The sequence below is a fragment of the Trachurus trachurus genome, assembly GCF_905171665.1.
Source record: "Trachurus trachurus genome assembly, chromosome: 17".
Lineage (NCBI taxonomy): Eukaryota > Metazoa > Chordata > Actinopteri > Carangiformes > Carangidae > Trachurus > Trachurus trachurus.
In genome coordinates, this window is record NC_139900.1 from 11,579,247 (window position 1) to 11,604,236 (window position 24,990).

The 24,990-nt window shown below is 42.8% G+C and overlaps 1 protein-coding gene across 1 annotated transcript in view; it reads left to right on the forward strand.

The window, feature by feature from the left end:
- mtcl1 (microtubule crosslinking factor 1) overlaps window positions 1–23,934 on the forward strand; it is a 92,921-nt gene extending 68,987 nt beyond the window's left edge. Inside the window, exons 11-15 of the mRNA XM_083991185.1 lie at window positions 1,853–2,128; window positions 4,927–5,268; window positions 7,984–8,060; window positions 10,426–12,097; window positions 23,596–23,934. Of these exons, the coding sequence (XP_083847311.1) occupies window positions 1,853–2,128; window positions 4,927–5,268; window positions 7,984–8,060; window positions 10,426–12,097; window positions 23,596–23,799 (2,571 nt within the window). The 3' untranslated portion in view covers window positions 23,800–23,934. The remainder of the gene's footprint in view (window positions 1–1,852; window positions 2,129–4,926; window positions 5,269–7,983; window positions 8,061–10,425; window positions 12,098–23,595) is intronic.
- Window positions 23,935–24,990: the final 1,056 nt, after the last annotated feature.

Consider the following 24,990-nt stretch of genomic DNA (forward strand, 5'->3'; position numbering starts at 1 on the left):
GTAACTGGTGACTTGAAGTCGTGACTTACGGGTTAAAAAGCCTGCCTGGAACGCACCATTAGCCTCCGTCCAGTTCCTCTAAGATGAATTTTTTGAAATGTCAAAAAATAGCCTAACTGTAAATCAACAAATTGTTGTTTTTAGATTCAAATTCTGACACAGATTTAAAACAAAAACAAAGAACAAGACAGAACAGCATGGTCTTGTGAGCTTTTGCAGGTTATCTTATCTTAACAGAAAAAGGCTACCAGTTCCCCCCTGTTTACAGTCTTTATGCTAAGCTAAGCTAAGCTAACTGCCACCAGGCCCCACCTTCATATTAAATGCACAGATCTGACTCTTGGTAAACAAATAATAACCTAGTATTTCAGTGGAGCATGATGTACTCCATTTGTTTTAATAGGATACAATACACAAAAACCCTTTTATCTCTAACTCCACACCGTGTCTCTGTCATTCTGTCTCATCTTCCATCTCTACAATAAACCGAAAGTGACGAGTGAAACAAACTGCAACTTAAGATTCAGAAAATGAGCCTCATGCATCATTCATGAAGACACGTTTCCCCTAAAATTCAACCCGACAGATTCGGTGTCTTTGGGGACTGCTGGATCTTCCTCTGGAGTTACAAATAAAGTTTTGTTGTTTGAACAAAATGCAGACAGAAAAACAGTACAAGTTTGTAAAGACTGAGTCACCGGCCGTCTGCTTCAATATTGATTGTGATGTGCGTAGTTCTTTTTCCCCACAAACAAAACAAAACAAACCAAACCAAAACACAGCTCTGGATTAATCTTCTTTAAATGTGTTTTGGTTGTTTTTCATTTGTTCATCCATCACTCATGATGTCACAGAGAGACACAGGCAGATTGATTAGTTTTGAATACAGCTTTATTAAATCCACACTGATCAGTCCATGTGAGCTCATAGTGATAACTTACAATATGAGAAGGTCAGTTCAATGTATGTCTCAATTTGTTTCAATATTCACTTATTGTAGGTGTGTGAGCACTTGGTTTGATTTTTGTATTTATTTTTTATCACTATTCTCTTTTTTGATCTGAATAAAATCAAAATAAAGACTAAAAGTAAAAAAAAAAGTAAAAAAAAAAAGCTAAGACATGACAAGACAGATAATATCTTGTACAGTATAAATCCACTGCTCTGTATGAAGTGATGCATTACTTTGATCATCATTCATCAAAAACATATTGATCGGTTGGTGGGAGAGAGAAACTGATCAAAACAAGTTTTTTAGAGGCTCTTTCATCATCTTCAAGAAAACAACAACAACAACAACAAAAAATCTGTTTACTCTTCTGTCTTTTATTTTTTATTTATTGTTCCACCAAAATTTACCAAAAATAGGACACAAAATGAATTCACTTTCAAATATTACATTTAAAGGATTTCACGGTAACACTTTATAATAAGTACACACAATAAAGCATTAGTTAAGCATTAATAAATACTGAATTCTTCATTTATGACGTATGAATACTCATTAGTATGTAGTTTATAAATACAGTTGGTGCTTATTAATGATGAATAAAGCATTTTTAACTGTTTATAAACTACATACTAATGAGTATTCATGTGTTATAAATAATGAATTTAGTATTTCATGCTTAACTAATGCTGTGTAGGAGTGTTACCGATTTAACAGCTGCAGAAACAATGTTTTTCTCTTTATGCATACTTTATATGTGGTAGAAATTATAATTTGGGAGCAGCTAGTTTGCTTTTTTTTATATATTTCCCTTGCTTTTTATTGATTATATATACATTATCTCTTTGTAATATGTATATAAATAATCAGCTCATCATCTCCTCGTCTCTGCTCTGTGTGCAGCTGGAGGAGGAGGCAGGCGTCAGGGTGCGAGGTGAAGCGCAGGGAGATGAGGGGGAACCTGAGACCCGAGACCCCGAGTGGGCCATGATGCAGGAGCGCGAGGAGCACCAGCGCCTGCTGGCCGAGAGCCACAGCACCTCGCTGGACCTGCGCTGGAAGCTGCAGCACGGGGAGAAGAGGTGGGGCCGCGAGCGGGCGGAGCTGCTGGAGCGCTTCGACCGGGAGCGCCAGGAGTGGGACGGCAGCATGAGAGAGCTGCACCGCAAGATGGAGAGGGTGAGGGAAGGGTTAAAAGCACAAAGGGTTGATTCAGCTGCTGCACATCTACAAACTTCATATGTAAGGGGTTAAAAGGTTAATATGTCCTACTTGACCTTCAAAACAGACGCTGACAAAACAATCTCAACACAAGAGCCATTGAGTAGCTGTTCTGGAGCTTTCCACCGTATCACACTGTGATCGTCTGTTTCTGTGATAAAGATCAAACCTTCAGTCTCAGATCAAACCTTTGATGGACGAAAAACTTTGAAAGAAAAAAAGTAAGAGCTGCTGTCTCCAAGGTCGTTAGTGAACTTCATAAAAGTTTGTGAAAATCAATCAAACAAAGATTTTAGATTTGAGAGCTGCAGCAAATGATTATGCTTATTGCCAATAATCTGCCAATATCATATTTTCTAAACAGATTAATTACTTAGTCGACAGCTGCCTGAGGTGACTTCAACCCAAAGAGTTTAATTTTACAGTCACATAGAAGAGAAAAGCAGAAAATGTGGTGTTTTGTTCAAGATTGATGATCAAACCACCACACTTGATGATTATTTGTTTAATCATTTCATCATTAGATTTGTTTGAGATTAGATTTTTTTTTTTTTTTGGATTGTTGATGATGTGACCAAACAAATAATTTATGTTAAGTTATCTTCATCTCACTCTTTTAATTTTATTTTTGTGAGATTTTTATTATTTTTTTTGTCATTTGTGAGTCTTTTTTCTATGTGTAAGAGAGAATCAGTGACCTAATGCGAACGTCTTGTTGTTTGTGAAGACGAGACTCTGAGGAGGAGGACGACTGCATAATTAATAATTAATGTCCCTTGTGAGATTTAATTAGCTGAACTGCAGTGACTCATCTCGTTTGTGTGTGTGTGTGATGTTCGGGGCAGGAAGTGGGAACATGCACTGGTTAATATGAGTGTGAGAGTGAAGTCATACAACATATAAACCAGGAGTGTCTTTATGAACTCAGCTCACGTTTACCAGCTCGGGAAAAAAAACTGCTGATGCACCTCTGAATGAAGTCTCACACAGCAGCAGCAGCAGCAGCAGCAGGAAGCACAGATGCATTATTCAGCAATGGTGCAGCAAACTACAAAGCACAGGTCACCGGCTGAGCAGCAGCTCACACTGGCAGGGTGAAAGTGAATGAGTAATGCGGCTTCACTCCTTTAACCTTAAGCAAGGAGCTTAACCCCCGAACGTCTCAGGCTGCAGTCGCCGAGTGTCGATGAAAACGCATGAATACAGTTTGTGTGTCAGTTTAATTCCAGGAAAGCAGAGTGAAGCATATTTGGCATAAACTTCCTCCTCCTCCTCCTGCTGCTGCTGCTGCTGTTTAATTGAAATGTTGTGTAAATCTCCAGAGCTTCTCCAGGCCGGTTAGCGGATCTTATTAACTTATTGTGAATTGTTGTTTATGTCAACTCAACTGATGAGTTAACAAGAAAAATCACAGGTTAAAGAAACGTTAACAGGACATTTACGCTGTGAAACTGTATAGAGCTGCAACAATTAATCGATTCATCGAACAATAATCGATTTATAAATGAATCGTCAACTATTTTGAGTAGTTTTTTAAGAAAAAAAGTCAGTATGAAGTCAGATCAGTCGCACAATGAATGAATGAATGCACACAGAAGGAGTCACAAATATTTTGGCATTTGTATGTAAATGACTCTCTCCACAAAATATTTTTTAATGCACACAGAAATATTTGTAATTCCATATCAATCTAAAAAAGAATCCACGTATATTTTGTTGATTAATATGGTTGACAAATGTATTTCTGATGCAAACATTGTGGTTTGTGAACCTGCAGATTCAGTTTATTACAGTTTGTGTATAAATGAAAGCTAAACTACACTTCAACCTTAAGGGGATTTGAACGTCTTAACCAAATTTCATTGAAATTTGTCCAGTAGTTGTTTTTGTGATGAGTCAGTCCAGACCAAAGTGGTGAAGCGACGGGTCCAACGTCTTCTTCTTCCACTGAGACAGACTCACTCTCATGACTGGATGACTTCATTATAGATCTAACACAGACAGTCAGATTGAATGTCTGCAGTTATCTAAATGTCAAGACGTCCTCCTCACAAGTAACCGTCCATTTAAAACTACTTTTAACCAAGTCTGGATATGTTTGAAATGTTCTGCTCTGATTATAACTCACCCACTTACCATTTCATTTCATTTTTGATTTATTTCATTCATGGTATGTACATTCTCACATAGTTGCACATATACATTGTGTACACATTTTCACCATGAATGAAAAGGAGCAGGATGAAGAAAAAACGTATAATACCTGCCCCTCTCTGTTGTTACAAATTTAATTGGCTTAGTATTATTCTCTGTTTGTAATGACAAAAAAACAAACAAACAAACAAAAATAACGGTAAACACCACTCGTCTATCTATCTTTTTCTTTTTTTCCCTTCTTTTTCTCTTTCTCCTTCTTCTTTTTTGTAGATACTTATCTTTTCTTTTTTAAACATTTTCTTAAACTGAGACATACTTGTACAACTTTTCAATTCCTTGCTTTGTGAATGCCATACTTTTACACCTGCAACAGAAATACACATTTGTTTTAAGCTTCACCTTGCAAATGAATGTTTAAAATCAAGCTTCAGTCTGTTGTCCCCTTCCTCCAATTTAAACAAGCTTTGTAAATGTTCTGGTAATGATCTGTTCTTTGCTTTAAACATTATTTTTAGGGTCTGTAATTCTATTATATCAGCCATTTTCAACAAACCTGCAGAAATAAAAAATCTATTTGATCTCTGTGGTTCTTCCTGTAGATGCAGAGAGAGCTCAACTCCCGGCGCGGCGAAGGCATCGACGTCAAAGACGGCAGCTCGGTCCACAGGGGCGTGTTCTCTCCTCAGGACAGTCCCTGCGCCGCCCCCCGGTCGCCTCGCTCCCCGCGCTCCCCCTGCATCTCCACCCCCGTCCTGGCCCCTCCCACGCGCTCCCACTCCGACTCGGAGGCGATGCTGGAGGGTCCGGGCGCCGCCATGAGGCTGAAGGGCCCGACCGAGAACCTGTTCCTGGACGCGCTCACTCTGGACGCCGTCAGCGGCCTGGAAGTCCCGCCGCCCTGCAGACTGGATAGTGAGAAGCGGTTCCCCTGCATGAAGGAGGTAACACACACACACACATCAGTCAGGAAGATAATGCAGCACATTAAAGGGATAGTTCAACATTTTGGCAAATTCGCCTGTTCATTACCTTTAATTATCGGTGCATGTTGTTTTGAGATCCGCGGGGCAGAGACGTGAGCTGCTCAGTGAACACAATGGAGGTGAACGGTACAGGTCCCCTGTCCCTCATCAAACTCATCAAATACACAATCCAACAACTCCAAAACGCTCTGGTGGACAAGTTGTGACCTGAACATTCACCACACTATGAAATAACCATGTAACATTACGAGTTGTTTTTGAGGCAAATGCAGCCGGAAAGTAGTTCAGAGTTTTTGCTTCATGTGTCAATGTTACATAATTATACATGATTATTTCATAGTGTGGTGAATGTGCAGGTCACAACTTGTCCACCAGAGCGTTGTGGAGTTGTTGGATTGTGTATTTGATGAGTTTGATGAGGGACAGGGGACCTGTACCGTTCACCTCCATTGTGTTCACTGAGCAGCTCACATCTCTGCCCTGCGGATCTCAGAACAACATGCACCAATAATTAAAGGTAATGAACCTACTGCTATGACTATAGGGATTATGGCAATAGGCGAATTTGCCAAAATGTTGAACTATCCCTTTAACACATAAAAGCTGTTTGTGCCAAGATGAGAAGAGTATGTTCAAACTAGAGCTGAAATGATGCGTCAAGAAATAACTTTGTTGATCGCTTCATCACTTTGGATGAATCTAGAGTATTAAATATATTATAAATACTATTGGATGGAAGTCTGGGAGGTCTGATGGACACGTAGGCGGTGACATTTTTGTCCAGTTCTTTAGTTTATGACCAAATATCTGCAGAATAAAACTGACATTCCCATGAGCCTCAGCTGTACCTTGTCCTCAGAGCTCGTTTGCATAAATTTAGCATATTAATCCTCTAATCTGAGATGGTAAATATTAAACCCGAGCACTGACTTTAGCAGTGCAGCCTCACTGAGTCACAAACTCGACCTCAGGCTCTCAGTCTCAGTCATTTGAATGATGGTGCTTTTCCTCATCATACATGAAAATTAAGTTAATATTTTTGGGAGTGTCGAGCAGATAAATGACTGGTGTTGCTTGGTGACTGTTGTGTCATGGAGGTAAAGGCAGTTTTTCATCATTTTGTGACATTTCACAGCCAAAGTGATGAATGATTATGACAGGTTCATTAGTTAGTTCAGACCACTCAGTGAAAAGATGAACATCTCAGACATATTTAAAGGTTGACTATGTAGAAATACAAGAACAACAACAGAAAAAGAATTCCAGCAGTCGATTGCCAGACCGTTGCTAGGTAAAACGGGCCGTTGCTAGGGACTCCGCTCTGAACAGAGGACAGCAGAGGAGGAGAGCTAAGCAGGATATTTACCTTATGTTTCATTTTTACCGTCATTAACAGCATAATAAATGACTTGTAGCTTGTTACAGGGACAGTGGAGGCTCTCTGCCTTCCACACCGCTGCTGCTCAGAGCCTCCGCTGTCACTGCTCTCGTCAAGTTGGAAAAAAAAAAAAAAAAGGAGCTCCGTGGCACCGAAAGTCCGCGACGATAAACGTGTTTATGACAGATAAGACTACACAAATACACCCATCCTAACAAGTATATGATAATCCATTGATCCACCGATTGATTATTAAAAAGGCTTGGTTGGAAACAAACGCATAGGACCGGGAGGAGGCAGGAAAACAGTGGAGAACTGAGCCACATGTCGGCTACAGGCAGGTACGAATGTAAACAGAACGTTGACAGAAAGTCATTGTCGAGCCCGTCAAAAAAATTAAAAATAATAATTCAGACTAAAAAAATTTTTTTTGTGGAAAAGCAATACTTTCATTCTGTACCCCTCTAAAGGCCCCATGGATGTATTATTTTTGAAAAAATATAGCTTTTAATAAATATTCTACATATTCAACCTTTAACCATCAAGGTATCCTGACACTGCTGCGTCTGCCATAACGGTGTGTAAGTGTAACTCTGACCTCTGTTTGCCTCCGTCCGCCTGAAGGTTTTGTAGCTGAGGGACTGTGCTACTTCAAGGAAGCAGAAAATGTCTGTAACCTTTCTCCAGAAAAACCTTAATCGGGTCTTTTTTTTGTATCCATGTAGTTTGACTGTGGGGAAAAGTGACTATTACTGTAAGTGCTCAGGTGGAAAGTCATCCTCTTAATGGAAATTCATCTAAATGTAAATTTCAATTTAAATGTGTTCACTTTGGAACAGATGCCCAACACCATGTTTTAGTCCTAGCCGAGGGAAATGGCTTCATTTCTAATTGTATATTCATTATATAGCAAGTTTTATTCTCTTATTATTTTATTATGAACTTCACCAAAATGAATCTCAGTCACCAACTGAGCTTTGAGAAACACTTAGAAGAAAGTTTAAGGAGTTGTATTTAGAGAATATTAAAAACTGAGGCACAAAAGTAAATAACTGTGAAACGTATTATTCATCCAAAAGGAGTAGAACCAAAAAGCTATGATGTAATTTGAGATAATTTCTTTTAATTTAGCGTTAATGGGTTTCCTAGTTTTCAAATTACAAACTCTCATTTGAGGAAAAAGCTGGTAATTATTATTTTTCCTTTCAGAAGCTGCAGCATATAAATAACATCACACTACAGCCTTTATCTACAGGACTGAACTGTTGTTTGTGTTGTTTTGTTTTGTGTTCAAGGCCCTGAATGAGATTTCGGAGAGAGAAGGCGATCCTGCGTATCCAGAGGACGAGATGGGCGGCGGGAGTCTGCTCAGGTAACCTCTAAGAAAAAAAAAAAAAAAAAGGAATACTTCACCCAAAATCTATAATTCACCAATCATCTACTCACCGTCATGCCAAGGAAGGGTTTGGAGAACTTTTGGAGTCAGGAAAACGCTTTAGGAGTTCCAGGGGGGTTCGGCTGGCAACGGATTTTCATATAATGGCGGTGGATAGAGTTCACTTTTGAATCGTCCAAAACACACACTATGAAACATCCAGATACCTCCATACTGCTCATCCGTACTGACCCAAGTGTCCTGAAACCGCCACATGAAAAAGTTGTTTGGAAAAAATAATTTGATCTCTGTTTTTAGCCTTGTTGTAGTAGTAGCTCCCAGTGGCTCTGTTGATGTTTGTGCGCATGCGCGAGATTTGCTGCGAGATGTTCGTTCATCGTTGTAAACCATTGGATGTCTGATGTAAACACGGAAGAACATCTTGCATCCACCGGGAGCTACTGCTACAACAAGGATAAAAACAGAGATCAAATCAATTTTTTCCAAACAACTTTTTCATGTGGCGGCTTCAGGACACTTGGGTCAGTATGGACAAGCAGTATGGAGGTAAAAAAGGGGAGATCCTCCGCGCTTCAGCTTGACGAACTCTGGACCGGTGCGTCTCAGGGCTGGAGACGAGCAGTGGAGACAAAGGGAGGACGCTGGAGCACACGGTCAATTAATAAATATTTATTGAGGTGCGGCTGCTGACGTTTCGACACAAGGTCTTCTTCAGAGCAAACGGAGCTGTTCAGTGGACGGGGGATTTAAATCCCGTGCCTGCATCTCTGATTGGGAGAGCAGGGAAACACGTCATATCACGACGGCTCACGTGATAGGCTACCACAGCAATAATACAAGTGTAATGAATACAATAAAGTTACAATGTATACAGGGACATGATTACAATAAAGAACATGATTAAATATATACGAAATTGTAACAATAATACAATAAGCCACGTAAGGGCACCATTCATAAAAAACAAGACAAATTCATCTCTTCGTTAAGACCATTTGGCTCCATGGTGTTCAGGTGTTCAAGCAGTATGGAGGTGTTTGGATGTTTCATAGTGTTTTGAACTCTATCCGCCGCCATTATATGAAAATCTGTTGCCAGCCGGACCCCCCCTGGAACTCCTAAAGCGTTTTGATGACTCAAAAAGTTCTCAGAACCCTTCCTTGGCGTGACGGTGAGTAGAAAATTGGTGAATTATCGATTTTTGGGTGAAGTATCCCTTTAAAGGTTGGGTCTTTTGTGCCCAAAAATAAACACTAGACTTACAAATACAAATGAAATCCGTCTTAATCATCACCTATGGGCTTCTAGTCCTGTGTGGTGGTGGCTGTGTCTGCAGCCCCCCCTCCCCCTGCCTGTATTTTGGTATTTTGCTCTGTTTTGTTCAGGTTTTGTTATGCACGTGGACGTTTCTGGGTGGAGAGCGAGAGAGTTTGTGTTTTCTCTCCAGCCAATGACGGAGCTCAGGTGAAGCTACGTGCAGCAGAGTAGGAGGCTCAGGCCTGCTAGCTGCACTAGCTGCCTCTGATGCTGCCGAGTCTCTCTCAGCAGTGAGTCAGGACCACAAAGAAAAAGAAATACAGTCTGAGCGAAGCGCTGGAGCCGCGGGCCGATTCCCGACCGTCGCCGACAACTAAAGCCTCGACTGGTAACAAACAGCTAGCTCGATGCTAACTTCGGCTAGCGGTAGCGGTTAGCATCCGCCGCTAACACCGTCTTCCCAGCTCACCACAATGACGTAACAACATAACAACGGAGGCTCCCGGTGTTGGTGATGGTCGGCTATCGGCCCATGGCTCCAGCGCTTCTCTCGGACTGTATTTTCTTTCCTTTGCGAACTGCTGCTGTCCGGGGCAGGAGGCTACACAGTTGAGCCCAAGAGGAGGGGCGCAGTTTGAATGTTTTTTTTTGCAAACTGCAATGAACAAAACTCCAGACCCTACCTTTAAGTCAAACTCAGTTCAAAGAGTCCGATCACGGGCAAAAGAAAAGCAGCTGCGTTGTCACAGATGCCCCCTCAGTAAATAGATCATCCCGCCCCCCTGAGAAATCGGCTGTTGATTCTTATTAACTGTTACTTGAAGTGACAGTGAGTTTAACCCCGGGGGATTTTTTTCTGTGAAAGTTTCTCTCGTGGTGAGTGAGTGATCCAGCTCTGCTCACTGTGCTGATAAATAATTTACACACTCTACAACATTAAAACACAATGAGCTGCTTTGGGGAAAAAATAATGCGTTCTCTCTGCAGTGGGAATATGAACGGGATGAGATCATGATTGAGTTGTAACGTCTGTTGTTGTGTTCAGGTTTTTAATGTGTGTGTGTTTCTGTGTGTATATGTCCAGAGCCAAGTCCATCTGCTCCATGAGCGACTTCCACCGGCTAATGGACAGCTCGCCGTTCCTGCCCGATAAAACTCGCCACGGGGATCCGGGCCAGGACGACGTCACTCCGCCTCTGTCCCCGGATGACCTCAAGTACATCGAGGAGTTCAACAACAAGGGCTGGGACTTCCCATCGTCCACCTCCGGCCCCGGCGCTGTTCCCGGTCATCCCGGTCATCCCGCCCGCGAAGCGTGGACGGACAAACCCTCGGAGGCGCCGCGGGGAGGAGGAGGGGGGGAGGGGCCCGATTCATTCCAGCCGGCCGCCTGGTTCCTCACCACCAGCGCCACGTTGACCACCAGCACCCTGAGCAGCCCCGAGCACTGCCACAAGTCGCCGCTGAGGGGCAACGGCGCCGCGGCGACGGTGGAGCATTATGGGATGCACCTGCTGCACAGCCCCACCCGACCCGGGGCGGCCGAGCGCCCGACTGCCCAAGACCCGGACTTCCTGTATGCCAAGGGGACCAAAGCGAGGGGCGGCGGAGGAGGAGGAGGAGGAGAGGCCGGGGTGGGGGGCGGCGGCGGGCCGGACGAGGTGTTTGGCGGTGGCGGCGGCAGCAGCGGGCGGTGGGCGTGCGGGCTGCTGGAGGGCGGCGGGCTGAGGACTTCCCCTAGTCAGTCGCCCATCTGCCCCACGGTGGGCTACGCCGCCGCCGCCTCGCTGGAGCTGCAGCTCGCCAGGAACATGAGCGACGACATGAAGGAGGTGGCCATCTCCGTGAGGAACGCCATCCGCTCGCCGCCGGTGGGGCCCGTCGTCCGGGACACGGCGTGCCAGACCAACGGCTTCACGACGCGCGGCACGCAGACCACCCAGACCATCAGCGTGGGTCTGCAGACCGACTTGCTGCGGAACCTGACCAGCAGCCCGCACCGCTGCCTCACGCCGAAGGGCGGCGGCACGCCCATCTCCTCGCCGTCCCGCAGCCTGAGGAAGGTCCAGTACTCGCCCGTCGTCCAGAGCAAGTTCGAACGACCCTGCTGCTCGCCGAAGTACGGCTCGCCCAAACTCCAGCGCAAACTGTCCACGTCCAGCAAGACCGACCTCCCCAACGCCGGCCGCGCCCCGACGCCCACCACGCCGCAGAAGGGCAACAGCGAGTCGGCGTGGGCGCGCTCCACGACCACGCGCGACAGCCCCGTCCACACCACCATCAACGACGGCCTCTCCAGCCTCTTCAACATCATCGACCACACGCCCGTGGTCTACGAAGCCATGCAGAAGTTCAACAAGTCGCCCAGCCGCTCTCGGCCCACGCCGCCCCCCACCACCGAGCCCAGCCCGGCCCACGTCGCCAACGCCGCAGCCGCCGCCGCCACCGCCACGGACCCCGGGCCACGGAGCGCCACGCAGCAGGAGTGCTGCTTGCGGGCGGCTCGAGGTCGCTCGCCGAGCCCCGTGCAGCTGATCGTGGAGACGCAGGGCGACAAGAACCCGGAGGTGGTGATGAGCATACGGCAGGACCTGTCGGCGCCGCCCGGCTACACGCTGGCGGAAAACGCCGCGCGCATCCTCAACAAGAAGCTGCAGGAGCAGAGCTTCAGGGAGGAGCGGCGGCTGCAGGGCGGAGCGGCGAGCGGCGGCAGCCGGCAGCCCGACGCGGACAGAGGACAGTCTGGATGTATGGAGGTAAATATGCAGACGCACTGGATCCGCCGCTTCGTCGCTCATTTGATCTGGCGCCCGTGTTTTATGACGCAGTGATACAGTTTGATGGTTGACGTGATGACAAACTTTTTAAAGGATGTTTGATTGAAAAAAAAACGCTAAGCAAAGAAATTAGCTGCTTTTCATTATTGTGCCAGATCACTAAAATGTTCATGCTTCTTTCTCAGATCGAAAGCACTGACTGATGCCATGGTAACGTTAAAATATTTAACCCTCTTCAGTGATACTGAACTTTTCTTCAGCTCTGCATATATAGACTCTTAAAGGTTTCCTCTTCTTCTTCCTCTTGGTCTGTACTTTACTCTCTTTACTGATGTGACCTCCTTGTAGCTTGGCTTTCATTTCTGTGCTTTTCAATTACCGCCACGGCCCGACCGAATCGTTCTCATCGCTGCAGCAGTGAACTTTAATGATCTCACAGTAATGATCCGAGTGGAGTCATAGTTACGAAGCTGCATATTTAAAGGGATAGTTCACCCAAAATTCAAATTTCACTCATTATCTAGGCTACTCACCCTCATGTCGACTAATACAAGAGGGACATTAGAGACGAGCAGCATGGAGGTATTTGGATGTTTTTTGGTGTGTCTTTTTGGACGAAGAAAAGTGGTATCCATTCACAACCATTATATGGACAAATACTGCTGCGCGATCCCCCCCGTAACTCGGAGAAGGCACGGACGACTCTGAAAATTCTCCCAGCCCTTAGTCGACATGAGGGTGAGTAGATAATGAGTGAAATTTGAATTTTGGGTGAACTACCCCTTTAATCATCTCTCGTCAGCTTCCTCTGTTTCAATTGTTCAATCAGAATTTTAAGTGGGACCTCGTTTCTTTTGTGAGGGTGAACTGATTTTCCCTCTGCCAAACTAAAAACGAGAAAAGCGCTAATTTTACTTGATGAAATCAGCGCTCTCACAACGTCGGTCGGGCCCCTTTTTTTTTTTTTCCAGACCACCCATTCAGCTGACCTGTGGGACAAATAAATGATAGATACATCCCAACCATCTTTCTGGTCATGTTTAAATGATGAAACAGAAAGAAAAATGCACTCAGCACAGCAGCCTGTCCTGTATCTGCTCTTATTTGGCCAACCATAGAGAGATTAAAACTCCAGAGAAGTATGTCGTGCTGTGCTACGCTAAAGCCGTACATTAAAACAATGTACCACCACCCCAGACAAAGTGTATATTTAAAACCATTACATGTGCAGCAAGCAGCATTAATCCCACATGTGCTGATTAATATGCCCACTAACATGAAGTTTGCACCAGCTGCTGTCGACTGATCTGCAGCAGCACAGACAGCGTAAGATTAGAGTCTGGTATGTGATTTGTTTTTTAGTGGAGAGTGTGTTTCCTGTAGTCGTTCACTGAGAGATGCTGCTGTGACTCCTGTGGACGACGGTCACAGCTCGATCAGAGCAGAGTAATGTACTGTGATGTTAGCGAAGCATGCTACATGTCAGTGTTGTAACATAGACCTGGATTTGGATCATATTTTACTTGTGCTTTGAATGGATGGATACACACAGAAAGTAAATTATTAAGGATGGTTCAGGGATGGGCCATATGACATCAACCATATATGATGATATATGTCATTTAATATCACATTATACAGTCATTGACAAAAGTCAAAATATGAAATTTCGACATTATTTTTGTATGCGGCAAGACTTTCTGTCCTAATTAAATGATAAAACTCAATGAATGATATAAAACTTTATTTTGGTGAAATAAAAAATATTCTAGAGGGCTTGAGCCATTTCTAATTCCAATTGATCGCTTCAAGTCAAGTTATTATTTGCTGTTCCTACAGTATGGATAAGCGCCAATGACTGTATGTCATGATTATATAGGAGATACTAGAAATCCAATTGAGAAACTAATTCAACTAATTCACTGAATCTGGGCTGCAACCAGAAATGTATGTGAGTATGTTGCACCAATTCTACGCATCAAAGTTTATTTACAGCTGTTAGGAAGTACTGATGCACATATAAAAGGCCTGTGCAAAGCCTGTACTATACTAGGCTAAGCCACGCCCCCAAACGCGATGAGCCAACCACAGTGCGCATAGCTAGCCCATACACTTAGACAGTCTCTGCTTCCACGTCCATTGAAATGCATGGCAGTTACTCAGTTTTCATTCGTTTTTATATGTTTTTTCTTGACATTTTAAGTTTAAAATGGTCAAACGGTGTGCATGGGGTACATGCAACTCTGACACTAGGTATCCCGAGAGGCTGGACGACGGGGTGTATTTTTTTTTACCTTTTCCCAAGCCACATCTCAACCGAGAGAAGTGTCTGCTCTGGATAAAGTTATGCGGTGGACCACAACACCAACTAAACGTGGATAAAATTAACAAGGATGTCTACATCTGTTCTAAGTTAAGTCAACAACGTAAATTTTGAGGCAACATATTGTCAGAGATGTTTGAATGTTAGCCAGTATCACAACTAAGCATAAAGTCCGCTAGCTTAATGCTAACGTATAATGTAAAACTCCATAGACAGGCTAACAGAAATTAGCCCGTCGCTATCGGCATTTCGCGGCAACCGACAGCCATAGCAGTAAAGCTAAGTTAAAGGGACAACGAGGAGTTTCTATTCGGTTATAAAAAAGTCTCACGTTAATGTGGATGAATCTCCGCTACCCACACTTGTTAATGGGCCCATTTTCGATAAATATATCGTTCTGTCTCTATCGTTATTTTGTTATTATTAGTGGTGGCGGAAATGCTGGTCGAGCCGACCAGCGTTTCCTTCGTGGCGAGTCATGAGAATAACGCCGCCGAATCGCCGTTTATGTTCGGAACTACGACGGTATGTGAACCTCTTTGAACCTCTGACTTTAATTCTTGATGAATGAAAACATGAGTCCGTCTTGCGCCGGTCAAAGAATTTTACGGTGCACGCGGAGGCTCATAAATGTAGTGTGAAAACGCTTCGCTTTTCCAAAACTCCTCGTTGTCCCTTTAAGTTTTGGTGACTTCGAGATGATATTTAACCTTTCTGTCTCCAAAAATCATCAATTGCCTCCTGTGAACTGTCTCCTAGTGTGACAGCTGCCATAGCAACTGTCACCAAATGTTGACTGTTTGTCCGAGTGAGTGGAGGGGGCGGGGCTTAGCCAGAGGTCAATTGGAGTCAGTGATTAGGTCTGAAGCAGGTGCCAGATTTCGACAAGGAAGATAAACATGACATTGCAGATTCTGCTGCATCAACTTTTGCATTTAGAAAAAAACTGTAGATAGATACAGTACATTTACTTTATTGATCCCAAACTCAGCAATTCTTATGTTACAGCTGCAAGTTACTGAACACAGAGAGGTTGCACTGTACAAATAATTAAAAAAAGAATTCAGTATATAGCTACAACAGAACAAACTTTATATGGTATAGCGGTATTAAGATAAATTACACTATAAATTCTGCAAATCTAAGATATTCTTAGTCGTTTTCCATTTAAAACATAAGAAAATTGTGAAAAGAAATATCCAACACAAGATTTTTTACAAGATTTTTTATATTTTACACTTTTGCATTTTACATTTTACATTTTAATTTCCAAAACCCTGAGGTTCTCGATTTACAGTCATATAAAACAGAGAGAAACAGTAGAACCAGAAACATTTGACTTTTTTTTTTCATCTCTGCTGGTTTTATGCTCCAGCATCATAACCTTACCTGGCATGACCAATCAATCAATTGATCAAGCCTTTGGATGAATCAAATACCTAAGTCAAGGTACTTCGTCATAGTCTGACCCTTTGACCTCCGTCATATCACAGAGGTCATATTGCCCAGGCCCGACCTTGGTTTGAATGTTTTGGCTCCTCCGACTAAATGTTTGATGATCTCCATCCTCACCTGGCCGACCTGTGTGTATCCAGGTCTCAGGTGAATGGGTGTGTACTCTCTGCTCTGTGTGTATGTGTGTGTGTTTGATCTGCAGGCTGAACTCAGCCGCCTCGTTTCTCCTGGTCAACCTTTCTCTGCCTTTGACGTGCCAGACTTATCGTGTATCTCCTCTTCCTCTTTGCCCGATTTTACCGATTAACATTTCCCGCTCTATCTCCCCCCCTCTCTCTCTCCTCCCCTCTGGGCTTTACGTCTTCCTCCTCCTCCTCCTCCTCCTCCTCCTCCTCCTCCGCCCTGTCCGCTGTGCTCTGATCCAGAACCACACTGTCATACTAACAACTCCTTGGGGACTCTAACTCTGCTTGTCTCCGTGATGTAAGTTCCTCCTCTTCCTCCTCCTCTTCCTCTACGACCTTTGGCGGTGGGTTCACCAACCACACGGACCTCTCACCTCCAGCTCCTCCTCCTCCTCCTCCTCCTCCTCACCCTCTCCATTAATGCATGCTTCACAGGACAGCAGAGTGACAGTGTGTGAAGCCGTCGGAGTTGTGGATGGTCATGCATCTGTTTCGTTGTGTTAATGTGCGCATGCTCAATTTATTTGATCTACGTAGACCATCTGTTTTTTCTTTCTTTTTTAAAGGACCATACTGGTATTTTTGCATGTTTTTAGTCCATTAACCATAAACCACAAACCACATCTACTATGATCCAGTCTCATACCATACATTTATAGATCGATTTAATTTTACAATTAAATTTCTGTGAATATGGTATGAAAAGCACACACAACTAATTTGCATGAGAAATTACAGGAATCTTTTATTTAGCTGTATTGATACTTTAAGTCCGTCATTTTCAGAAGCTTTAGTCGTTTCCAATTTAATACAAACATAAACAAAAGATAATGCAAATTTATATCACACAAATATTAGTATAGTAGAGTATTAGGACTTTCTGCTGCAGCCTAAAAGGTATAACAACATGACGTCATTAAAAGAGCACTTGGCTGTTGTCTTTGCACAACTTTTCCATCTCAGTTTTTAAGTGTGACAAACTTTTTCCAAAACTTTCCGAGCTCTCGTCTCTCTTATTTTAGCTAATATCTGCAATTTTATTGATTACCAACTTGATTGCTTATTGGTGTTCAAACACACTTAGGCTACTAAATGACTGTGGTTGAAAACAGATAACATTAAATATCACCCGAGCTGATGCTAATAGGGACAACTGGAGACAAACATTGAGTAAACATCAATATTGTGACAAAAAAAAGTATATTTCAGTTTCTTGTTCGCGAGACATTAATGTGATATTGTCCAATGAGCACACTAAATCCAAGTGTAATCAAAATTCAGTATATTTCTTTTCCTGCTTCCTGCTTTTTTGGATCAGTGTGAGACGCTGTGATGTCAAATTAACTTGGACAAATCAGCAACAACATCAAAACCTGATGACTGGTTGTATATGTTTAAAATTTGTGAAATTTGTGTAAAACCACTGGTATGGTCCTTTAAAGCAAACTCACAGAAAAGACAACTCTCGGATGTTTCACACGTTCCTCGGCGCAGGACGACTGTTGTCTTTTTGGGCTGCGTGACGTCGGTTCAGCCGCGTCCTCTGGATTTAAGCTAACACTGTGTTTCTACCAGGTCCTCCTCCTCCTTTTTGTCCACATGTGTGCGACTGGATGAACTGTGGATGTTTTCTTGTGATGTTGTTCTTCTTATTCTTATTTTTTAATTTCCACTTATCTGTCCACACAGTGCTTTCTTCCCTCTTCTTACAGTCCCCCTCACCATCTCCTCTCACACTAACCAGACTCTAAAGATTAACCGGTGAAGACGGCTGCTAACACTCATCACTTCCTGTGCACTCTCACCCTCTCTCGGTTATGTGTGATGATGTCTGGTGAAGATTAACTCAATACTCTGGTGCACTTTGCATGCTTAGAGGTAAAATCCACCTTGGGAGACACTTTCTTATGCAGCTACATCCTCGCCGTTGTGAAATATGTTCCAGCTAGAAGCTGTTTCGGGGATAAAGTGTTAGAAATTAGTTTTCTCATGGTCCCGCTCGCCGTTTCTGATTTCCCAGAATGCCTTTGAAAAAATATGAGAAAATCTGCACTTGCTTTAAGTTGTAGATTACAGACATAGCAGCGCTCCAGCCAGGTTTTAAATGCAAATTACTGTATGTATTTCTCTAGACAGCAGTTATTTATTCAGTGTTCTTGTTTTTTGTGGCATTTTCTCATAAGTTTGAGGTGAGTTAGATCCACAACTACCTAATTTTTGTTCTCAAAGGCATCCGTTTTGCTTCGTTTTCCCCTCCTGTCCACACTGCTCCACTGTTTTCAAACGCCAAAAACCGAGACTTTTGGAAACACTCACTTTGGTTTGAAAACTGTGAGGTTGCGTCGTTGTCAGGATGAGTGAAAACAAAACCTTTGGAAACAATGAAAATGAAGTACACGCAGTCGCTTCCTGAAACGCAGTATTGTGGAAGTAGCTTGAGGGCAGATGAGATACTTTACCCTTTATTTAGAAATTCTAAATATCTTCTTATTTTGACCCCGAGGGCTCGACACACTGCAGCTAAATGTAAAAAAAAAAACACTTGCAAATACTCACAATACAGGAAACTGTTACTTGGCTCTTTGTATTTTCTTGTGTTGTGAGTAGGCTACTTCCTGTGTGCTTTTCTCTTTTGTCTGCTGTGCATTGAGCTCTCAGGGCCACCGTAGCTTCAAACTCTTTTGAAGAACATCCTCAAAACTATAGAAAGAAGCACAGAAGAGTCTGTGGGTGGAGGTTATTGACAAGGAAGCAACAGTTAGAAACATTTTTGAAGTGCTAACAAATTAAATAAAGCAAAATCTGATCTTCAGTAATATTCTTTAGCTATTCCAATATTTTTCAAAACAGTCAAAGACTCAAATTGACTTAAATCTCAACACAATTTAAACAGAAAACTGGTTTTAAAAAGGGAGTCAAAGTGTCTTAAAGGCCCCATGCTGTGCACTTTTCTCTGGGTTTATTTACCTGCTGATATCCCTAACAAAATGTATCATTGGTTTTGAGTACCAGTGATCTGCTTAATATCGTTTATATTGCCCCTTTCTGTTGCCTCTTTCTGGAGTTCTAACAGGCACAGGTCATTTGGCCAATCAGAAGAGAGAATGAGAACCTCTCCTCTGATTGGCTGACTGTTTTAGAGTGGCATGTGGTCGGGCCAATCACAGGCAAGTAACTGAAACCTAAGCTGCATTCATACAAATTGAAAAAAAACAACTGGTCACGGTGGGCGGAGTTACCTTGTGTGTGACATCACAGAAAGGAGGAAGTGCTATCTGCTCGTCTCAAATAGAATGTTCCTACAGATGGGCGGTGTGTGTCTCTCCGTTTATGACCAATATGATGCATGGGGCAGTATATACGTGGCCCAGAGACCTCCCCAAGCACCAAAAAATAACCAAAATCACATTTTTCATGCCATGGGGCCTTTAAGGTGGATTTTTCCTCTAAGGCCGAAGCATCCACAGGGAAGTCAGGGTTGAGATTTGGTGAATTGGTTTCACGTTGCTGTTTTCAGTAGCCACTCTTGTCTGCTGCACACTGACTTCCTGTTCACATTACTGCTGCATGATCTGTGGTGTTTGTGTGACTTCATGTATTAGCACCACGTGAGGAAATGTTGTATTAACCCACAAAGCCGCCCATTAAACAACGACTGTATTTCCGGTGTTGTACACTATATTGATTTATTGATGGAGGCGCCTCTGATCCATCCTCTTTGACTTGTTTTCCTGCCAGTTCATAAAAAAAAGAAAGAAAAAAAAACTTCCTGCAGGTTGTGTAACACATCAGTCACTGGTGGATCCATCCGTCCATCCATCTGACTTATTTTTCCCTCCGTCTCATCGTCTCACGCCACCGCAGCCTGACTGCTGGGTATTTTTAGCAGAACTAGATCGTTGCTTTGTGGGCTCAGCGGCGTCCCCCCCATCCTTCGGCCGAAACCTAACGCCTGGAGATGAACTATTTATAAATCGGGGCCAGTGGTGTGGTGTGGTGTGATGTCCCGGTGTGATCGCTCACCCAGTCACACTCTGACATCACTCTGAGTGGTAAAAAAAAAGAAAAAAAAGAACTCTCTGTGGTTTTGACTTCTGTGGAAATATGCACACACAGCGTCATCATGAAGTTGAGCCCACGTGTGTGTTAATATACATAAATACATGTGGATGAATCCATGTTTAAATGTTCTGTACCTTTTAAAGGGATAGTTCAACATTTTGGCAAATTGGCCCATTGCCATAATCCCTATAGTCATAGCAGTAGGTTCGTTACCTTTAATTGTCGGTGCAAGCTGTTTTTAGAACGGCGGAGCAGAGCCGTGAGCTGCTCAGAGCTACGCTACGGAGGCTAAAGGAATTTCTTGGTTTCCCTCATCAAACTCATCAAATACACAATCCAACAACTCCACAACGCTCTGGTGGACAAGTTGTGACCTGCACATTCACCACGCTGTGAGATGATAACAGAGCGTTACGAGACGCTCTGCTCCGCTGTTCTAAAAACAGCTTCCACCGACAATTAAAGATAACGAACCTACTGCTAAAACTACAAGGATTATGGCAATGGGCCAATTTGTCAAAATGTTAAACTTTCCCTTTACCAGCATTAAAACATACAGGTGCATCTAAATAAATTAGAATATTAAAGAAAAGTTTATTTATGCCAGTAATTCAATTCAAAAGGTGAAACTAGTACTTTATATAGATCTATTACACACATTTCATGTCTAATTTCTTTTAATTGTAATGATTATGGCTTCACATTTAATGAAGACCTAAAATTCAGAATCTCAAAAAATGTGAATATTACAAAAGACCAAAAAAAAAAAAAGCATTTTAATATGGAAATATTGGTCTTCTGAAAAGTCTGTCCATATCCTGTCCTATATGCACTCAATACTGTTTGACTTGAACTACTGGAAACTGATTTTTCCATGATATTCTGATTGATTGAGACGCACCTGTAGGTGTCTGTGCACACCTGTAGATCGACACCGACAGAGAAGTGTAGATTCAGCTGTATGCAGATATATGAAGCCGTAGTTTGTGGTGGTCTGTCAGTCAGTGGGATGGATGGTAGAGACATCTCAGGATGGTTGTTTAAAAAAAAAATCCTGTGCATTTACATTAAACATTAAAGAAGAGAGAGTCCAGGTTTGACGTGTGGTTGTGTGAGCTCCTCATGGACAGTTGGTACTTCACCGGTCCTTCAGCGTGATCACAGCTCAGAGAGCCGACACGTTGTTGTGCACGGGACCATGAGAAAAAAAATCATGTTTCAGACGCTTTTAAAACGGGCCCTCGGTGCACAGGAGTAGAAATAGTTCAGTGGCTGAGGAAATGTAGTGCGGCCAAAGGAAAGTGTTGTTTTCACACAGCAAACATTTAACACAAATGTTGGATTGTCTCTGAGGAGTTTTTTTTTTGAAGACACTCTGCCGGTCTGTGGGTCGGGTCAGTATTCTTTCATGTTGAATATTTTGAGCAGATTTATCTTTTAAAATGAAAACAACATTTTCCTTTGTCACTGCCTCACACCACCCTGAATCATAAAAACCCAAACTATCCTTTTAAAAACTTTATTAATAGGACAAATCAGCAACAAATCGTGTATGAATTATCTCGAGCGATGGACTGACATGTGATGTCTGTGTGTAGAAAAGTTGTAGTGACTTCTATGAGTGTTCAACTTCATCGAACGTTCCTGTCAGGCCACTTAGTAATTTATTAGTTAATTTATAGAAACGACAGAAATTAAGTTTGTGTGCAGTGCATAGTTTTACTTGTGTTCACTGCGGGTGTGATGTGTTAAATGGGTTTTAGTGTCGTGCTGCTTGTGTCAGTCAGGTTTGAGTGATTAAACACTGTCAGGTTGTGGAGGGAGAGCTGACGATCAGACGCACTGTGGATCTTTTTTTTTTCGCTGCAGCCATTTCTGCAGGAGAAAGTAATTCATTAATGATGGTTTCATGGAAGCAGCGACAGTGAGGGAGCGGGTGAAACAGCAGGAAGGAGCTCACCTCGAAGAGAAGCAGCTGTTTTTAATGTTGACAGTTACACCTGTGTTTATTAATTAAGTGATTGTGTTTTAATGGGAGGCTGCAGTCGGGAGAGGAGTTGAAGTCAAAGTTGCTGCGTGTGTTAGGAGAGAACATGAGGCTGTGAGGCTCATTTGTTGTTGTTTTTTTGCACCAATTTTCAGTTGTTTTATTTGTTTCTTTAGCATCCATGTCAACAACCCTAACCCACATTTCTGCAGGGTTTTGTTGTTTTAACACAATCTCAGTGATTTTCCCAGCATGCGTCACATTTAACTACAACCCTAAGATATTGTCCGTCAAATTCTGTCAAAACAACAATCACATAAACTCTTGAACAAAATGTAGCTGCAGTTGCTCTTTTCACTTCTTTCTACAAATGTAGGTTTAAGTCAAAACACAGTGAGTTTGATGTGAGGCCAGTAACATAACTTTATTAAAGGGATAGTTCAACATTTTGGCAAATTGGCCCATTGCCATAATCCCTATAGTCGTAGCAGTAGGTTCGTTACCTTTAATTGTCGGTGCAAGCTATTTTTAGAACGGCGGAGCAGAGCCGTCAGCTGCTCAGAGCTACGCTACGGAGGCTCATGGGATTTCTTGGTTTCCCTCATCAAACTCATCAAATACACAATCCAACAACTCCAAAACGCTCTGGTGGACAAGTTGTGCACATTCACCACGCTATGAGATAATAACGGAACAGAGTTGTTTTAGAGGTAAATGCAGAGACTGCTGAAAAACTGCTTCCAACGGGAACGCACATCAGCGGTTTTGCATGAATTTACCTAAAAAAAAACTCTGTCTGGTAACGTTCTGTTATTATCTCATAACGTGGTGAATGTGCAGGTCACAACTTGTCCACCAGAGCGTTTTGGAGTTGTTGGATTGTGTATTTGATGAGTTTGATGAGGGAAACCAAGAAATCCCATTAGCCTCCGTAGCGTAGCTCTGAGCAGCTCGCGGCTCTGCTCCGCCGGTCTAAAAATAGCTTGCATCAACAATTAAAGGTAACGAACCTACTGCTATGACTATAGGGATTAGGGCAATGGGCCAATTTGCCAAAATGTTGAACTATCCCTTTAAGTTGTGATCAGAAAATTCAAAGAGTAACTGTCCTGCTCTGTAGAACAACTGGCCATGATATCATTAATAGAAGCAACATACAATATGAATATAATGCAGAGATTATTGATTTTAAAATAGACCTTTCAAAATAAAGCGACGCTCCATTATCTCTTTCTTTGCTGCATCAGTTCATTCAGGTCTGATTACACCTGAGGTTGAACCAAACTTTACGGAGCATCCACTTTTAAATCATTTTCTGTGCTCAAAGTGAAACATTCATCCTTTTATTTCATACATTTGTCCTTTTCTCACTCTTTTCTCGCTTCCTTTCATCCATGTTTCTCATCCTTGTATAAGTCTGTTTTCCCTCTGTGCTGCTCGGTTGACGGCTCCTTGTCATTGGCAGGACCTGCCTCGCTCTCCGGTGGCTCCGCCCCTGGACTCCTGCTTCCTGAGACCGGCCCGCCCGGCCAACCGCAGACCCCCCTCGCGCTGGGCCGCCCGCTCTCCCTCCTCCTCCCCCAAGTGGAGCGAGGGCACGAAGAGGAGGTTCACCTTTCCGCCGCCGGGACACCGGAAGACCATCCTGGAGGGCGAGGAGCCGGCCTGAGTCCGTCCGTTCGTCCGTCCTCTACCTCCTCTTCGCCCTCTTCCACCTCAGCCTAAAAAGACCCAGTACCTCAGAAACCCCCTCCCCCCTTTAACATAGAGACTCCCTAAAGACTCGGAGCCTGAAGGGGCGGCGGTCGGGATCCACCCAGTAGCACCAGCTGACCATCGGGGAACCAGATCTTCTCTCTATAGATAGAAGAACCTGGAATGTACTGTAACTCATCAAAAAGACATAAAAAACACATTTCCATAAGAGGTGCCTGCACACACTTGAGTTAATCATTACCCCACATGTGTGTATATATGTATTTAATACATATATATATATATATTTTAGTAACTTTAGTAACTGTAGTTCTGCTGTTCTGCATTTGTATCAAGTTTACACCATTTCTTTTCTCATCTGTTTCTACGTTTTTTTTTTCTATGTATGTCGTCCTCAAACTGTTTTTTTTTTCTGTTTTTTTTAAAGAGCTATGTTCATTTTTTTTGTTGCCATTCTCTGAAGCAAACACACACACACAGAAACAGACAAAAAAAACAAAAAAAAACTTCTGCTTCATCGGGTCTGAAGCAGAGACACATGATGTCATTTCTGATGCTAAACGTCCTTATTATTTATTTTTACGTTGGGATGATGAATGTCCGGCTGTGTAAACATGTAGACGGTGGCGGGTGACGACAAAACTTTAACCTTATGCATATTTGGAAGGCAGTTGTACAAATATCAGTCCAATATTTGCATGCCTTTTGAACACTAGCATGTACATATGAGCTCTAGTCATTTGTGAACACTCAGCTCCGCCGTTTAGTGGGTGGGAAAGAAAAAAAAAGTGTCGTGATGGGAACTCTTGAGCTGTTGTTTTTGTTGTCACATGATTTGCAACAACGGAAATATAAAAAAAACAAAAACAGTTTTTAAGTAAATTATTGTACCTACCAGACTGTCTTTGTATAGTTGTTACTATTGGATATGAATAACTTTTTCTTTTGACAAGAAAAAGGGACTGTGGAGAAAAAAAAATGAATGTTTTAAATGAAAAGTCTATGTCAAAAAGTCTAACGATCTATAGTCTTCTGTAAATAATAAATGGTAATAAACATGAATGTGTATTTACAAGACCTGCTCCTCCTGTGTGCGCTCATGTTTTTATACTTTCATGATAGATTATACTGTACACTCTTTCAC